Source organism: Pelmatolapia mariae, linkage group LG8, assembly GCF_036321145.2.
Source record: "Pelmatolapia mariae isolate MD_Pm_ZW linkage group LG8, Pm_UMD_F_2, whole genome shotgun sequence".
Classification (NCBI taxonomy): Eukaryota; Metazoa; Chordata; class Actinopteri; order Cichliformes; family Cichlidae; genus Pelmatolapia; species Pelmatolapia mariae.
Genome location: NC_086234.1, coordinates 8,054,699 through 8,073,305, shown reverse-complemented (window position 1 = coordinate 8,073,305; position 18,607 = coordinate 8,054,699). Strand labels below are relative to the sequence as shown.

General features: G+C 42.7%; 1 protein-coding gene across 1 annotated transcript; it reads right to left on the bottom strand.

The window, feature by feature from the left end:
• Positions 1-1,962: 1,962 nt before the first annotated feature.
• Positions 1,963-18,493, bottom strand: hs3st3b1b (heparan sulfate (glucosamine) 3-O-sulfotransferase 3B1b). The gene is made up of 2 exons (XM_063481938.1): positions 17,641-18,493; positions 1,963-2,774 (listed from the first exon to the last, which is right to left on the bottom strand). The coding sequence occupies exons 1-2, from the start codon at positions 18,219-18,221 to the stop codon at positions 2,156-2,158; spliced, it is 1,200 nt and encodes a 399-aa protein (XP_063338008.1). The 5' UTR covers positions 18,222-18,493; the 3' UTR covers positions 1,963-2,155.
• Between the last annotated feature and the right edge of the window lie 114 nt (positions 18,494-18,607).

Below are 18,607 nucleotides of genomic sequence, written 5' to 3'. Positions count from 1 at the left end.
GCAACATGGGAGTAAACCCATGGGTGCAAGGGTTTTATTTATTTTTTTCTTGTTTCTTCTTTTTCAGATATCCCCTCAGTAAAAATGAACAGAAGTCAAATGCAATACTCCCATCAGCTTACAGGAAAATGTCAGACTTTTCTTCAACAACGTGACAGCTTGCTGAAAGAGGTCACCATAAATGCTTTTAATAATCAAACATTGCACTAAGGAGAGAGATGAGGCGATGAAGGCTTTCTTCAAACACGTTCTCACTAGGAGTACCATCGCTCAGGCAGAATAAAAGCAAGCCTCAATCACCCCTGCTAGCAACCATTGGTTTGAGGTGAAACCAGGTAGCTAGTTTCAAATGGAAAATAAGAGAAATAGCAGAATAAGTGGTTGCCTGTTTTAACGCAAGCAGGCTAACTGTGTTGGATCCAACAGTTGAAGAGGCACAACATTTTCTTATTTTAATAAGGACAATCAGATTTGACTTTTCACTAAATGGCAGTCTGACTTGAATGAGTTTTCTTGTGTGGATAGGTTGTCTACATTCAGTCTGAGCTCTGCATAAACGCATTAAAACCCTTCTCTGGGCGCTAATAATTCATTTCCATCATGCCTGCATTTTCATAACTGCTGCCACACCGAGCATGCATAGCTTAGTATAGCACAGCGTAGCATAGCATAGCTTGAAAGCAGCCCCGTGCCCTTATGATGGTGCACCATCCGCTGCAAAGACATCACTTCAAAGATGATCACCACACATTTTCTCACTCTTGCATATCAAGAATTCAAGTAGAAAGACAAAAACTAAGAAGCAACGCCGGGGACAAAAGCAGATCGCGACTAAGCCGTGTGAAACATGATATCGACATGAAGTTTTTTTTGGCAACGAGTGTTAAGATTGAAGAGATGAGACTTGAGAAGAGTGAATAAGGCATAAAGTATAACGGCCATGGATGATGGCACATGAGGTTTTCTGATGACACAAGAGGTTAGACACCGAAACCCTGCCTGAGGCAATTCTTGCTGTGCTATGAGTGCTTCACAAAAACCTTTCCTGTTCCTTTGATCTGTTTAGTCTGGGATCTAAGATGGGGCCTGGTGGACTTCTGTTTGAAGAAGTGCCATTTCAGTGAGGCGAAACCTTGCCGTCGTCTCTCTGTCATCTTTTCTATCTTTATGCTCGATTTCTGGCAGATATGCCTCTGCTACCTCACGCAAAGAAGAAGAAAAGAAAATAGGACACGCTGTCCCTGTGACCCGCTGTGAACCAACTCCTCTTTTCCTCAACAAATCAAATGCCTCTCAAGGAAATTTGATTGAGACTTTGTGTGACCTTTGAACTGAGTAGATAGGGGAAAGGCCTGGCTACCAGCCAACACTACTTCAAATGCGGAGTTAGAGAGCAGAGGCTCGATCGATCTGCCAGTTACCTTTACTTGATTAGCATAACGTTAACATGGGCCCTTATGTGGTCCGGGATAGGATTTAACATTTGATGGATGGGCCATTCATTAGAGCAGGCAGCAGGAGCACTGAGAATGAAAGGGCAGCTGTATACTTTAAGCATGAGTGACACAATGAGTATCAATTAGGTCTATTGATCTACCTGTTATTGAGTGGAATGGGACAAGAGATGTGCTGCTTAGGGTCAATGACAGAGCAGGAAAATTGCACCATGAAAAACCTAGAAGGATGTGAAACACCTTAAAAAAGAATCGCTTTCAGAAAGGGTATGAAGAGGATGAAGGTAAAGTGTGTGATGTAAGTATACATGAAGATTCTCCACTTCTCCGTGAGCACTCTGTACCCGTAATATGGTGCCTCTACACTTTCCGCCCTAGTTTCTGCTTCAATCTTCGCTGATTATCTGCATTATGAAGCACCAGTAAATCCACTGAGTTTACAGGACCACAAGCGAGGAGCATGAGAATTCAAAATACAAATGAGGAATGTTAAAAACAACATGTGGGTCAGATGTTATGTACAAATATGGTTAGGCAGCTTAGTGAATTAATTGCTTAGAAATAAAAATAAATTATTATAAAATAGATTTTCTGTACATTTTACATATATATAGCAATATCTCCACATCTTGCCTTTGAATTACAGAGGAAAAAAGACAACTTCTCAACAAATTAAACCAAAAAAAAAAGTCATTTTCACATCAATCCCAGCCAAAGTTATGTCCTGTCATCTGGTAGAACTTCATGTTGAAGGGTCTGTAGAAGTCTCGTAGTCTCTGCACCACCTCAGGGTTAATGTTTGGATGGGTTCGCCCTTTGGTTTTTCCAAGGCAGTGGGGCTTGCTGCTGCCTTCTGCTTTCTTCAGGCACGGGAATCCCTTGGTCTGGTTGAAATAAAAATGTTTGTCTGTGATGATCCTCTTGAGCCCGAGAAAGTCTTGCACACGGCCCAGCTCTCCAGCTGGGTCGCTGATCAAACGCTCGCCGCTCACAAACAGGATCTGCTCCATGGGGAAGTACTGCAGCCAGTTGTCCAGGTGCTTGGCGTAGATGCCAATCTGGATGGCGCTCCATGACGTGTCAATGAGCCCTGTAGTCCTGTTTTTAAAGGTGAGGCTCTCAAACGAGGGAATGTCAGGCTTCTTAGACAGTGTCTGTGTGTAGTCGGAGATAGCTCTAGTGACAGGGTCCCTCACTACGACGATCAGCTTGGTGTCCCGGGACATGGCGGAGATTCGGGCAGGAGCTTCCCTGGTCACAAAGTAGCTGGGAGTTTTCTCCATTGTGATTTGGCCCTCCAGGGTCTTGGGCATCAACTCCCTGCAGAAAAAAAAGAAAGCAGGCCCAAAAAGAAGGTTAGGAGAAGGGTAAGATGCAGTAAGTTCTTGCATAATGTAATCAAGTTGATGGAGTGTACTGTGCTCTGCAATCAATGACTCACTAAGCCTGTAAAGCCTTATTATAGGGCTTGAAAACCTATTAGTGCAGGCAGCTCTCCAACATCAACAGGCTCACTCACTCATGAGATATCTCACTTTTGAGAAAAAACAGAAAACCTTTATTTACTCCAGAATCAAACAACTAGAGGAATTTCTAAACGTGACCAATCCTCTCGTTAACCATATTAGGTTTTCTAAGCCTTGCACAGACTTGCATGGATGAGAAGACAAATGCAACACCTAGATCACCTAGATGGGGCAAGATTTCATTTCATTTCATTGTGAATAATTCTGATGAGCCTTACAGTGTATTTTCTTTCCAAATTAACTCACAGCATGTGCAGATTCCATTATCTGATGTGTCTTCCCTGAGTTGCCTTTCCCCAAACCTCACTGCTGGATATAATGTTTCAAAGTGGTCACATTTAATCAAAATCCCTTGATATGCCCAATGGAGCAAACGGGCACAAAAAATTTGCCTTGCTGATTCAGGTATAGATGGCCATGGTTCTCTACCACCCTACTGGACCCCCAGTAAATGCAGCACCACTGAAAGATGATGATGCTTGTTTCAGAAAGGTTTTTTTTTTACAAGAATGGCTTTGGTTTTGTGCGAAAACTGGCAAATGGGCTTTAAACATATATGTTACATGCAGACATATAATCAAGAGGTACATGGGAACAACTGGTTTTGAAGGAAAAGTGAACGCACTCCGCTCTCTCCGCATCAGATTTCAGAAGTAGTGGCCAAACTCAGAGTCTAGATTATGGCGGAGGCGATAAGAGCGGTTTGACTGACATTGGGATTTGGATCGCTTTTCCCTGTTTGGCCCCCAGACCAGGAGAAAAAGTAGCCTGTGTAATGTACATGAGATCAAATATGTTTGTTTTTTACTGGATGGAAAGGATTCAAAGGACTGTTATACACACACACACACACACACACACACACACACACACACACACACACACACACACACACACACACAAACACACACACTCAAAATCAGCTGAAATTCAAGACATAAAAAATCCCAACAAAGAATGAAGAAAAAGCAGTTGAAATCATTCAAAGGAAGGGAGAGATAACTGAGGGCATTGATCTATCAGGGAAAACACTCTCACAGATAAGGTTCCTGTTAGGCTGTTGTAGCCTGAAGCTCGCCTTTGTTGTTAAGGCCAGAACACTAATAGCCCATTGTGTAGACAGTACTATGGTAGCAGATCCCATTCAAACACTTTGTAATCCTACACAAAATGTTTACAGGTGACAAAGGCTGAACACATTCTGTACATTTAGATATTTGTAATGCTTGATTCTTCCCCAGACCTCCATCTGCTCCTCAGGAATATACTCTAAAGGCTGGAATCTAGTTCATGTCCATTTAGCTCGTGGTTAATTCATGTAACATCAGTTCTCTGTCGTCAATGCACATATCAGTGCGCACGAGGTTGAAAAGTGGGGAGGGAAAAGTAAAAAAATAAAATAGCCAGGGTAATGTTAGGTAATCACTAAAATGTCTCATGGAAATGTTGGCATTTGTGTAATCTTAATGCAGTGCTTGTGATCTAATTATGATGATATCGTCTTGATTGCTGACACATCAGTAGAGTGAACAGAGCAAACGAGAGGGAAAAGCGAGCTTATTTCCAAACATTAATAGCCTGTTGAAATTAGAACGTGCATGCCAGCAAGCCATTTCTGGATGTATAAATGCAAACAGCACATGAGCACACGCTACGTTTTTGAAAAGCACCTCTTGAATCTCCTCAAGGAGTATAAACCAAACATGCTTGAGTCAAACTGAATGCCATTCTTCATTCTCTCGATGCACAATGGTGATACTGCCTGCAAGCTTTTTGTCATTCCTTGTGCTAACATACAAAAAGAGTTCAGAGCCAAACAGAAGAGGCAAATGGCTCCCGAGCTAATCCGATTTCAACACGACAATGTGGCATGGAGATAGGGAGGAGGCCTGAGTTACAATGTGCATAGTGATAGATTATGCTGATCCAAGCTCAGGGAATCCTAAAAAAAATCAAGTGTTGGGGGTTGAAGGAGCATAAAACTAGGGGATGGTCAGAAAGTGGCGAGGAAACCCCTAAAAGGCGCCAAATCCACAAGAAGAGGGCCCCCCTAATAAAAAATCTCCAACTCAGACTTTGCCCACTCTCTCTGCCAAAGAAGCCGGGGGGAAAAAAGGCAGGAAAGGAGAAAAGAGAGAAAAGGAGGGGAATTTAAGTGGGACAAGTAGCTCTTGGAAAAACAATGCCTATTATGCTCTCTTTTGATTTATGAGGTGCTGCTTTTAAAGATTCCGTCAGCAAACAGGCAATTCTGTGACACCAGGCTCCTCTTTTTTCCTCCTTTTCTTTGAAAGTGAGCCTTTGTCCCTGAGCGGAGGGGTGAGCAGGGCAGTGGTCAGGGCACAGGGGCGGGGATGGGGGCAGGGTAGAGAGGGGGCAGAAAGTGGAGGGTGGGTGCTTACTGGGGCCTGAGTGGAGCACTTCGCCATCCTTCTCAACCTCAAGAGAAGCTGTTTGGAGAGCTCTTAAGTGAAACGTGTGCCAAAATTGCCCTGCAAACATCACCCTGTCCCCTTTAGATAACAGCAACTCTTGTCTTTTATAGGAAACAATAACACTCCAAATAACTTATTGGACCTCATATAGTATATCACAAAGGATTCTTTGCTTGGTGGCACTTTGAAATTGTTATATACATATATATACTTATGTGTGTGTGTGTGTGTGGACATCGTTTTCCATTAAGAATAATTCCAAGTTGACAGGTAAGCCAAAAACAGTGATAAGACAGAAAGCAGAAGCCGCTGTCACATGACAGCATCAAAGAAGGGCCAGCGGAGCGGCCCTTTGGCCTGCGTTTTAAAGAGCCCTCATCCCATCGGAGCTCAGAATGAGGGTTATTTCGATCTGATGTTTCTGCCTCCCTCCTGTCACATTTGATTCAATGATAACGGGCTGCCACTGAGCTGTCTGTGTCACAGCATCCCTGACAAAATGACTGGTTTGCTCATAGACAAAAGGAAAAAAGCTATTTGGCGTGCGTCTGTCGATTTTATATTTGATACAAAAGGTTTTCAATTATCTCACATGTCTGGATGTTGAAAGCATTTGAATCTCAAATTAGGGTTTGTTTATTTGAATACAGACAAATCGGAGGGCATTCTGTATCGACCATAAAAAGGGAGGGTGTGGCTTTACTCGCGTGGGCATTTAAAGCTAATGCACTCTGCTTTCTATGGCTTGAATACCCTGGAGTGAGTATTACCATCTCATGGGAGGTAACAACACCCACAACAACAGTATACACTGTACAGTGCTCTAAGCATGTTTATGTACAGGCTCAGTTAACCTGTCAGAATACACCAGTGTAAGAAAATCAAACAAATCGGGCACTTCAGAGAAATCAAGCACTTAACTTTGTGCTGAGTTTTCTTTGCATTCACTCCGGTCTCTTTTCCAGTGATCTAAGAAGGTTCACTCGACCCTTGGCAATCAGGCCTTGAAGTCCGATAGCAAAGTGACACTTCACGAGTGGAAAGCAGGAGAGGGAGGAAATGAGGGAAGAGGTACTGAAAGGCTCCCTTTCTTTTCCAAGGGCCTCCTTCCGAGACCCTCTCATGAACCAATGCGCTGAACGTACAAGCATTTTCAGGAAATACAAAGACACATCTTTATTCCTTACTTGATGATAAGGATCTCGAAAGCCATTTGTTCGTTCACAGTCCAAAGTGTTCCTATTTCCATCTTTTCAACCCTGGAGACAACAAGCATTTGAGCCTGATTTGGAAATGCAGGACATTACATGTGCATCACGAACGCATATGAAAGAATTCATGGATGAGGGTTTTGTTCATAGTAGCCTGCATGCTATGAAACAGCAGTAAGCAACATGTTTACACGACACGCGCACCACAGATGCTACTGAGGGAGGCAAGCATGCACGGCCCTGCTGGTTCACAAAACATTTTCAAAGTAGCATTTAAGTACATACAGAAGTCAGACATTTTGAAATACACTCCACCATGCCTGGAGTCTGACATTATATTTACCACAGAGCATGGCTTTGGCTGTAAATTAAAAGAATAAAGAAGATGGTTTATGGCCACTCCAATGCAGAGAGGGAGGAGTGCTCTGAATGGAGTCGCAGAAGCTTCATCTGGTCTCTCTTTCAAGCACTCGAAGAGGAGTCCAGGTGTTAGTATGTGGCCACTTAGAGCTTTTTGACAGCTCATTTCCTGGCTGAGAAGAGCCAGACACCCCTGCTTAAAGATGAGATCTTGCAGGAGTATAGGCTGAAAGGTGTCTGTGTGCATCTTTATCTTACAGTTTGATGGTGATATGTCTTTGGGAACCCCAAAAAATATACATTCCTTTGGCCATACTATTGAGTAAGTCTCCATATGTGCATGTACATTTCACACATGCTTGCAAATTAGTACATAAAAAGGCACCAAAGTCATGCTACAGCCTCAAATTAACAGCCTGGCTTCAGTGCATAATGGTTTCACTGTAAAGAGAAGGTGGCTGAGTGGAAGCCCCTCCAAATCTTCTGTCTGCTAAAGGGATTAATAATGCAGGCTAGCCTAGTATCACACACTCAGACCTTGAGAGCAGGACCCTGCATGGGATGGGGCATATCTTGCAGCTAAAAGGAGGAGTGCTGCTTGAAAGCAAAATTCCTCCTCCGAATTGCTGGGAATGCTGTTGTCAAGAGTGCCTGTCAGTATTAATGGAGTTACTGCAGACCACTTTCCACCCCTATCTCTGTTCCTCTACTAAAAAGCGATTCTGTTTAGAAAGTCCCACCGTCTCACCAACAATAGTACCCATGGTCTTGACTCACTGTCATACCTAGAACATTTATCACAGCATTTCTGCTAACAAGGTCTTATCAAGAACAGAAGGAAGGACAAAAAGGAAATAGCCAAAGATTCCACAGCTGGGTCTAAAAGGTCAGGGTGTAATTAAGACACTAGCATTTTAATCTTTCTCAGAGCAGCACAGATTGCAGAGGACAAACTGGTCAGAGCTCTGTGACACTTTGACACAGAAATTCTGGGCTTGAAGTCCTGATTTGGTTGATAAATGTAACTCCTCGGCCCTGAACTCCATCAAGACATTGCGCTATGTCAAAGCAGCCTGGGAATATCCTGACCCTCCAAGTAAACAAAACAGTTAACCCAACCGTCGCAACCCGTCCATCCATCATTTTAAGCTGAAGTCAGGGAGTTGCACTTCACTGATGTGGAGCTTTTTTTTTTCTCTTCATTTTAGCGCCTCTTACAGAAGGAATGTGTGTGTAAAACAGTGTGTAGGAGTGGGAGCATGAATGACAGAGACAATGTGAATCGACAAGAGAGGGAAAGACAGAAAGTGGGGAAGAAGGGGAATCAGGCCTTGCGGTTTGCAGACCATGCACACTGGTTTGGGCTCATACCCAGCCCGGTTTTGGAGGCAACATCAGACACTAGTAAAGCAGAATAAATAAATAGAGAACAAACCACCACATATAATGCCATGGGCTTCATGTTTACCCCCCTCTGTAATGTCCTGAAAATACTTAAGTGAGGTTGAGACATTCTTCTCTGATGCTGTCGTGGTTACCTTATGATGGGTAGCGCTGCAGAGGCGTGACAAGCACAAATTATTCAATTTTAAAACTAACTATAAGTTTTCCTACTCGGAAAATCTGTTTTCAAGTGCATTTGTTGCTATTTGGCACCTTCGGAAAACAACACTGGAATGTGTGGAGCCGCAGGGATTATTCAGGCCTGGAACCACACCGGCCTGTGGCCATAGGCGGCTGCCTAGAATTACTGAGTGTTAATAACCCTGCAGCGAAGCGAGGGAGCCCACCATGTGGCATAAATAAAACAGAGGAGTTGGTGAAAGGCATGGCGGAGAGAAGAAAGTAGCAGTAACTCCTCCCGCTTTGAATGGGCAACTCTTCACAAGTGCTGTCCTATTTTTCCTCCTTCAGGCTTTTAAAAGCATCGGCCAGGAAGAAAAAAAGTAAAAAGCTTTAATTGGCCAACCTTAAAGAAGTGAAAGATCCCATCATCTGAGCATCACTTAAGACTACATCTCATCACTTTGTTTGACATGTGATACGAGATGATTCACCTGACACCGCCACAGCGATCAAGCTACTCGCTGCGTGTGCGTCAGCCATCAGACGGACACGCTGTGAAAGCCTCCACTTTGTGGTGCTAGACAAAATTTGTTTAGCACTAGTAATCCTCTTTAATCAATGTGTTTGCTTGGGGTGTTTGCTGAAGGTGTTACCCCGGAGCTAGCCACGCATTCCACCACTCCATCAGTATCAGGGTGCGACTGGATGACAGCTGGGATGAAATAAACCGATGAACCGTGAAAGAAAAAACAACGGGGCAAACAACAACGGGGAGCTGCAGGTGAAGACTCGGTTTGTGTATAGGAGCAAGTGTTTGCGTACTCTATGTGTGTCTAAGCATATCTGGGTGTTGATGTGTGGGTGTGCAGTCAGAATCAGCCATTCTGACTGCTTTCCTGACGCTTGACATGCACCAAGAGGCACATGACTCCTTGATCTAGCTACAGCAGAGATGAATAAAAGATGAAACAGACTCAAGAAGAACTTACATGCCACCACCCCCACTCCCTAGGCGCACACGCAGTCACACACAGAGAGACAGAGGGAGCGAGCAAGCTACTTTGCATCCTGTTTGAATTGGCTGTCATCCGTAACTGCCTGCACACCTTTTTGAAGACAGGTGAACTACAAAGTGTGTGTGCAAGAAAGAGGGGATTTCCTCTCTACTGTATGTCACTCACCGAGCCCAAAACCATCTCTGCGTGTGTTTGGGCTCTATCATTTTGCTTCTATTACTCACACTGCAGCTGTTGCTGCAGGTTAATGGTTTACAAATTCCTAAAGACAGCCTGCCTCCCAAGCAAACATATAATTAGCTATACTGAGTAGGGATAGCATGACAATTAACCTACTCCTTTCCGAGATGGAAACAGTGGCAGAAGCAGTTTTTATCCTTTAATCTCTCTCTTTTCCTTGGTCTGAAGCATAGATTTTTTTATATAAATATGCAATAACATCTCCAAGCAATAACTCTGTCTTCTGCATTATAGAACTAAGTTATGTTTTGCTGCATTGTTTGCTATAAATTCCATTCAGAGGCATTTTTCGCTAAGGAGGTGAGCAAACAGAGCTCTCAATACAAAAAAGAGCAGGGTTTCCATCCAGATTCCAACTGGTGGTTATGTTTTATGCTTTGCTAGGGTTAAAGAAATACCATGGTTTTAGATACATGTAAATAAACATGTATCTAAAAAATCAAGTCACCTTCCTGAATTCTGCAAGTGCTTCCAGTGCTGCCAGTGTCTAAAAATAGCCATGCAATTAATAATTTTGCAGTATTTAAGAGGAAAAAAAGAATGTTGCGATTAAACACATTCGTGATAAGCTCACTTTGATGTATTTCTGGCTTCCAAATGCCAGCGCACATCCATAATTTAACAGACATGCCAAAACACAGAATGCTCTAAATTTTCCAATTTGGAAACTATCTTTAGTCTTATTTCGATGGCACTCTTCACACAAAGATAGAAATCATGAGGCTTTTCATCTTTTTTTCAGCAAATAAAATGTAGTCCACCTTTCATAAATAAACATCACTAAGATCTTAACATCTGGCTTCCTGTTGGAGTGTTTTGGTGTTAAATTAGCACATAACCTCTACAGTAATATTAATATAACTTACAGATAGTGGTGGAGTAGTTTTTGCTTCCAAAGTAACTGAGTGCAGTTTTTAGCTTGAGATCAGTTAAACAAGGAAGAGAAAAACTGCACGTGCTGGAAAAATAATTGGCATTGAGTAGAGTTTGGCCAGGTTGTCTTAGAGGTGAGCTGAAGTGTTCTTACAGCTCTTACGAGAGAGCCCAACAGCACTGGGAGTACATCTAAATGGAGAGAGTGACTAGTGTCGAGCAGCCAAGGTGGAGGGAGACAGCTCGAGGTTTCTAATGAGCTCTGCTCTTTTACTGCCAGGCTAATGGAAACCTCGGGAGACCTTCCTTGCGTTCTTTTTCTATGTGTGTTGTATGTATGTGTGTGTGTGTGTGTGTGAGTGTAAGAGAGAAAGCGTGTCCTCCTTTCTCCCACAGGCAGGCTCGCTCTCCAACACCCTAATGGCTACCTCTGGGACTTAATACCTGGGACAAGTGAAGCTGTAAAGGTCTACTGTCATCAGTTTTTTTTCCGTTCCTCCCACTCCTAAACTACTTTTCTTTTCCTTTGGAAAGGACATAAGACTCACCTGATTAACCTACCTTTAGAAGAGTAACAGTAAATAATTAACAAAATGGTATACGGGTGTCTGTCTCCAGCAGCCTCCAGGGGAACCTTTTTAATGTGCCAGAAAGTGTTTATTTAGCAGCAATGACTGACCATTAACTCTGGAGGGAGGATGTCTGGTTCTGTTCTGACATGTAAAACAACATCCAAATTATCACCTCGTTAAAAAGGGTCTAATTCACACGTAGCACAGAGGGAGGGTTTGTATACTGCTTTCTCCATCATAAGCTTCCTTTCTCCTCGCTCCAAGACCACTTCATTTGAATTCTTTGCATTTTATTGTTGGTGGGCCTGAATTACTCTGGCATTATAAACAGAGAGATTTTACCTCAATGTCATTCAAGCCTCTTTTTATGATGCCATTGTTTATTTACATTGACACAAGCCAGTGTAATGCCGCCCCGGTGTGTGATTTTGCATAGCACGCTGGCATTGTGTAACCAGAGGAGTTTGACATCTAACAAAGCGGCGCCAGTCCTGACTTACACAGATGTTACTACATGCACTGCAATGCTTAAGTCACTCCAACATAGCCCCCAATCCAACCTTCCTTTTATATAGAACTGCAAAAAAAACAATGCCACAAAATGTGTCTTTTAAAAATGTGTTTGTGTGGGTTTATTTGTGTTTGTTTGAATGGCTTTGTCTTCTTATTCTTTGCATCATCCATTTGAGTCGAATGTTGACAGCAACTTCCTGTCAGCCTCCTCTTTTATCCTCTGATTCAGCAGGAGGTTGCTGTCTGTTGCAGCTATATTGTCTTCACTGGTGTGGCTAGTGTTCTCTGCACACCAACAGGAGAAGGATGGGGGATGCAAACCACCACGGCACAGCGCTGCCACTCCCTTCTCCACAGGTCTCCCCTTTCACTATTAACCGGTTGTAATTTGGGGATAAAAGCTGCCTTTTTTCCCTGCTTCTCCACCTCCCCCAAGGTCACTCTGTATTCTTGACCGGGCTACGCCAGCTTAGGCAAAGAGGAGAGGGCTTTCCTCGCCCCTCTACACTGACCAAAGCCTCCTCTGGTAGTGGGTCACGTCTGGTCAGCGAGGCCTGCAGTGAGCCCCACCCAGAATTGTAAAAACCAAGTATGACATGTGACACCATTCTTGCACATCAGCAACACAAGTGCACAGCTGGAAAACTGGAAAAGAAGGAAGAGATTTGAGGATGATGTTTGGGGGAAGAACTGGGAGGCACCGATGAGAAACAGGGTGCCACTGACGGATAATCCACCCATATGGGAACTGAAGGTGGAAGTTTAGCCAACACGGAGGCACAGTTTCAAACTGCTTGTTTTCACGTTGGCCACTGCTATTGAGGATTTGAGCAGAGGATGTGAACCTGCTGTCAGCTGTACGGTTGGCTGGCCGGGCGCTCATTCCCAGAGGAACTGTGGAGTTCCAGGAATCAGGAAACAATCAGAGGGCCAAAGTATCTAATCATGAATCTGGCATTGTCTTCACTGCAGCTCCATCTAAATGAGAGCCACTTAAACTTTCAGTACTTGATTTTTATCAAACACAGTTTAAAAATAATGTTTTTTTTAAATCTTCCTGTACATAACTCAGTAGGTTTTCTGCTGTCGTACGATTGTTTATGAAGCGTTGTAAGATCCCCTGTGGGGCTTGTAGCTTCCAGCAGCTTTCTGTAGCTCCGCAGATGGTCAACACACAGACCCCGTCAGCAAGCAGACGTGGGTCTGACCTCAGTCAAAGGCTCTTAACCCACCTCTACACATTACCTCCAATCAAGCCTGACCAATCAATACTGGCTATCCCAGAGGAGTCAGGCCATGGAGACATTTGTTTATGATGTCTGACAGTTTCAGTCTTCTGTGACATCAACTGAACATTATTTGTGGTTTCACAGCTGAGCCTATTACAATAACGCTGTATGCATTGAATGAAAAACACTTCCATGTACCCACTGACTTTCCTTAAAACATCCCGTGTATGCAAACATTAGCCTTCGATGTTTTGTTGGTCAAATGATGCTCTATAGAACCAGGTGGCCCTTTTGGCCATTGAGAGGAAGAAAGAAGGGTGAGGTCAGTGGCAACAGAAAGTGGATGGGTCACCTACATGGAAAGAGGAGCTCCCCTGTGGCGAGCAGATAAAGGACGTGCACCCATCCAGAACCGTCTCTGACATGGTCAAGAGATGCAGTCTGACTCCAACTCAAGAACCAGCAGTGGGGGTAGAGATAAATAACGGCTTTCAAACAGTGCAGACTTCCGCAAGCATCCTAAGTCTGATAGAGGAACTTGGTTTCTTTTCTTTTTTTTAAAGGAAGGTCCATTTTCAACAATGCTCCACTTGTCCTTTTGTGGTGCTGTAAGTAGCTTTTACTGACACTGCTTTTTAAGTCCGTTTACCTCCACGGTGTTTTATCACAGACTCGATACAAAGGTTGACCAGCGAGACATCCTGCTCAGGGAAGGCACCCATTCAGACAGAACAATCTCTACAGAACTGGAATCACCTTTGATTGCAAATCACATGAAGTGTGCGATCTAACTGTTATATTACTTTACTTTGACACACCACTTCTTTAAACTCACAACCAAAAGCAAACCTTTTTAAAAATTCTCATGCGGAGAACAAACAGCTGACAGCCTCTGATAGTTTCTAATTAAAACGAGCTTAGTAATAGCACAAGTTAACACCACAATATGAAAACCTAAGACACATACCACCAAACGGCCGTAAACTATGTTACTGCACCCTGCCCGACATGTGTACAGCTTCTCGTTTAATGCTAAAGCCACTCCGAGGGAGGAGCGACAGCGTCAACAGTGCCTGGCCCTGACAGTGAGCTAAGACCAGAGCCCGCGACACGACAGCAAAACCACAGCACAGTAATTACATATCAAAGCCCCTTCATAGCAAATACGGCTAAATGGGATATGAAGAGAGCAATATGCACCACAGACTGACAGGGCGAGATGAGGACTGTAGTCAACAAGAGTTAGGAATAAATGAAATACTGCGAGTTGAAGAAAACAAAGTCGGTGTGAAAGGAGAGAGGCCTTCAGCTAATGTGCATGAGTTAAAGCATGTTTCAAGATGACATACAAGATCATACAAACTGGGGGAAAAACTGATTTAAGCTATTCACAGTTTCTTAAAAACTTCAATACAAACTTCTATAAACTCTCAAAAAAGCCAAATCGCTCCAATTTTTTATGATCGTTCCTGTCACTTCTCTCTGATTGTTTTATTCCATCAAGTGAAACACAGTTACAAACGTTTGCTTGCTAAATATCTTTATTACATACCAGTCTGTGAAAAATCATACAAAAATGAAAGTGGTTAATTAAAAAAAAAGCACTTGCACTGTTTTAACTCTGATTATTCTTTGGGAGCTATTACAGTTGTTTATTTTATGAATTACCTTATTGCAATTACGCCATTACTGTGTGTGTTATAGAGAGGCATACATGTTTTTAAAATTATTATCAGATAACACCGGTTTCGCTTACACTACTCCAGGGAACAGGTGCAAATAGAAAATAAAGAACCAACGTTCCTCTTCACATTCAGTCACAGTGGCCTGCTTAATTCTGAGTCACTCTTTCTGTGTGTGTGTGTGCGTGTGTGTTCGTCGGGGCTAGTTCATGCATGACCTCACTGCGAAAATGTGTACCTCCTGATACAAGGACCCCTCGGTCAAAAGCATGAATCATGTGTTTGTCTTTGGCACAACTAAAAACTGTCAAAGAACATCAGAAATCCACAAAAGGACTTGTTATCTCCACTTCCTTTCATTTTGAAACTTCTCTTCCCGCTGCCTCCCCGAGTCTTTTCTGCTCTCTCTATCTCTCTCTGCGGCTGCATTTACTTGGTGGAATTCCAAGGCTAAATGCGTGCCCATTGGGGGAGGCGAGGATGGTGCAAGCTAGTTACAATAGTGCATGACAGGGAGATTGTGCAAATCAACAAACAATGAGAGGTACGTTACACAACTCAGACACAAACACACACACATAACTGTCTCCATAAATGACCATGATCTCTGATCACATTCCCACAGAAAATATTTCAATGCCACACAATTTTGCTTCTGTCTGGAAAATGTCAGTATTCCCCTCCCAAATTGCCAAATCATCTCCAGTATTTTATTCTAATGGGACAGTGAGGGGGATCAGCAATGAATTAAGTATAATTTCCCTTCTCTGTCCATCCTCACCCTCGAAAAAGAAACCCTTTTTTCACTACAGGGACTGCTTACACCAGCTGTTTCACTGTAATGTGCACTCCTCACTGCAGTTCTTTAATAGAAGTATTTCATAACAGGTTTTGCTGTTACCAATCTGAATGAACTTGAACAAAAAGTTCATGGATTTTTGTTTAACATAAGCGCTGTTTAGATGTGCCTCTAAAGCATAAAACGCCTTTACCACAAAAAAAGAAAAGAAAGAAAAATAATGTGGAGTGTACACTGCTCCAGTGTTGTCGAATAGCTTGTGTTTCCAATGCAAAATAATCAACAAATAATAAAATTCTATCACAAAACCTAGAGTCCTGACTTCTTTACATGGTTTTGAAAAAGTATTGAATTTCATGGTCTAAAAGCTGACTGTACTTTTCCACATTTCCCCATACAAGAAAAGTTGGGCATGCAGTTGCTGGAAGTCAGTTAAATAACAACCTTCCCAAACCAGTTAATCTGGCTGCAGTAAATCAGTGCTTCTATCAAAGCAAGCACATGAAAAACAAATCACAAAGACGTGATCATAATTTAAAGTTTAAAATCTTTTAATGAACTTTGCTTTTTTTTAATATTCATACAAAACTTGTAAAAAATAAATAAATAAATAAAGATGGTAATTAACCACATTGGGTAAATGTTTTTGAAAGCGTGATTATAACGTTAACAATAACTGGTAATTTCTCACATTGTATCTGTAGGTGTCGTTTTATCAATTAGTAAATGATAATAAATCAATAAAATCAGTTGACCATTGGTAAATGAACAGCTGGAACTTTACCTGCATTTTGAAAATAGCTTACAAAAAATAACTGAGCACTGATAAAAAATAAGATAAGTAAAATATAACTAAAACGAAACAAAATATGTGTAAAACTAGTATTAGAATATATTTTTTAAGTCTGTCTGTGCTGTGACCTGCCAAGTATGGTCATTAAGCTCAATAGTCCCTCAGCTCCTCATATTAACACTTAAGTGACCAGGATAATCTCAGACTGGACCTCTGAAGATGTTAAATGGCTTTTGTTCTATAAAGAATCGTTTCATTGTCTTTTACATGCCATTTTCTTGCATTTAAGCCCATTGACATAACAATAGTTCAACCCCTTTCAGAGCAACAAACACTATTAGGTAAAATATTCCACGGGACAAACATGTAATAATATTGAGATTTTTTAATTTTCCAAACCTGATCTAACAAATCAACTGATCTTTACCTTTTTTTAACTGGGTCTTAACACAGTGAGGTTGGTCAGATTTGCTTGAATTGCGCTTCAAGACTCTTTTCATGAGGCGTTGTAGCTGAGTAGTCTGAAATTTGTCCGTATTTGCTCATTATAAGCGAAAGAGAAAGGTCGGTCAGGACCTGATTGTACCCCGTACAAACGTAATAAATGAGAAATAATTTAATTAAAACCTCTCCTTAGTCGTAAAATAACACGACTCAATCAAAGAAACTGGGAAAAGTAGGTTTGAATCTGACATACAAGCATGAGTACGCATCCCCGTGGAGGTGCAATATTGCACTGTGTCCAACAGAGATCACTGCACATCGCAGAAACACGCCAATCTCACCGTAATCTCTATCCGGCTACATAATGCGCTTTCAATTCTTCGATTCTTTCAAAAACAAAATTACGCACGCGATGGAAAGGAAAAAAATCGGAAAGCCATTAATCCTCAAAATTAACAGTTAATTAAAAATGCCTAATCTGTGCTGCCGACATCCAAAAGGACGTAAACAGACAGAACAAAGCGGAGGTAACAACCTGTGTGTTTATTTAAAGGTTTAAGTTGTGAAATAAACTCAAAACCTGCTGGATAATTGTTAGAATTTGGTGTGCTTTGATGGGCTCCAAATAAGTGACATATAAATCAATTTATGAGTAAATAGATTAAGCTGTGTTTAAAAAAGAAAAATGGCTTAAATGCTGTTGGATTGAAAAATTAACAAGCTTACAAAAATTGTGTGCAACCTCTAAATCTGAGGCACTTTAAAGAAAATCTACAGCCGTCCGGACCCTTGTTTGTCTGGCTTACTGAATAAATTTCAGCATCGCTGTTCTGCACTGCATTGCAAATTCTTTCGTACAGTTTCTTCCCCCGGAAAAGTGTATTCGCCCTGCATCCAGATAAACAAACGCCCGGTGATTAGTTTTACCTGTACCACTCCAGCCCGTTGTCATAGTTGCGGTCGAAGAAGTGAGGCTCCGCTCCCACGGCTCTGATGTCAGGATGGACCCGGAGAAACTCCAGCAGAGCCCGGGTCCCTCCTTTCTTCACCCCGATGATGATCGCCTGCGGCAGCTTCTTGCTCCCGGAGCCGTTGGAGAAGCTGGACATGGCGCTGGGCTCCGGGGCTCTTTGGTGCTCCCCGTGCATCTCGTCCCAGTCTTCGGCTCTGTCAGAGTCCAGCTCGTTATTGAGCAGGTCTCTGGACGCAGCGGTCCTGATGGACGGCTCCTCATAGTCACTCTCTATATCCTCCCAGGGCTGCGGTTTGGCCAGCAGTCTGGACACCAGGTCCGTCCTGCTGCTCTCTGTCCTCTTGCCCACCGCAGAACCAGTCTCCTTGCCCCGGTAACTCTCCACGACCAAACTTGGCATGGTGGAACAGTAGCCCACGCAGGAGTACAGCATGTATACCCAGATTAAAAACATGATGCTGAGCAGTATTAGTTTCTTCTTCACGGGGCTGGACCAGAAGGCATACAGGTTGTGGAAAATCAGGCTATATTCCATAAGCCTTTCGGTTGAAAACCATATCCCAGCGGCGCATATTGCCTAACTCACTCCCGGTGGCACCTTTGCAATCCTTGCAAAATTAAGCACATGCTCATGAAAAAAACTAAAAATAAATAAACCCTACAAATAAAACAAACAAATAAACTAGCCTAAATAAAAGCGGAGGGATCGGTGTATCCAGGAATGAGAAGGCATGGAGGAAACGATAATCACAAGGGTGCTTAAATTTGGGGAAAGTGTTGAGTTGCGACAGGCGCAGCACAGCCCCGCGCTAGCCTCATCTCAGGTTTGCTCGAGCTCCTGGGTGAGCGCGAGACCTTATACAGAGACGCGCGCGAGAATGACGGCGGCAACGGCCAATAGCCGCGAGGGAGATAAATATG

Excerpts from the sequence above, each read along its gene's own strand:
- hs3st3b1b (XM_063481938.1), bottom strand. The coding sequence starts at position 18,221 with ATGGAATATAGCCTGATTTTCCACAACCTGTATGCCTTCTGGTCCAGC. Across the intron at positions 2,775-17,640 it reads AACGGGCTGGAGTGGTACAG|GGAGTTGATGCCCAAGACCC; the intron begins GTAAAACTAATC and ends TTTTTTCTGCAG.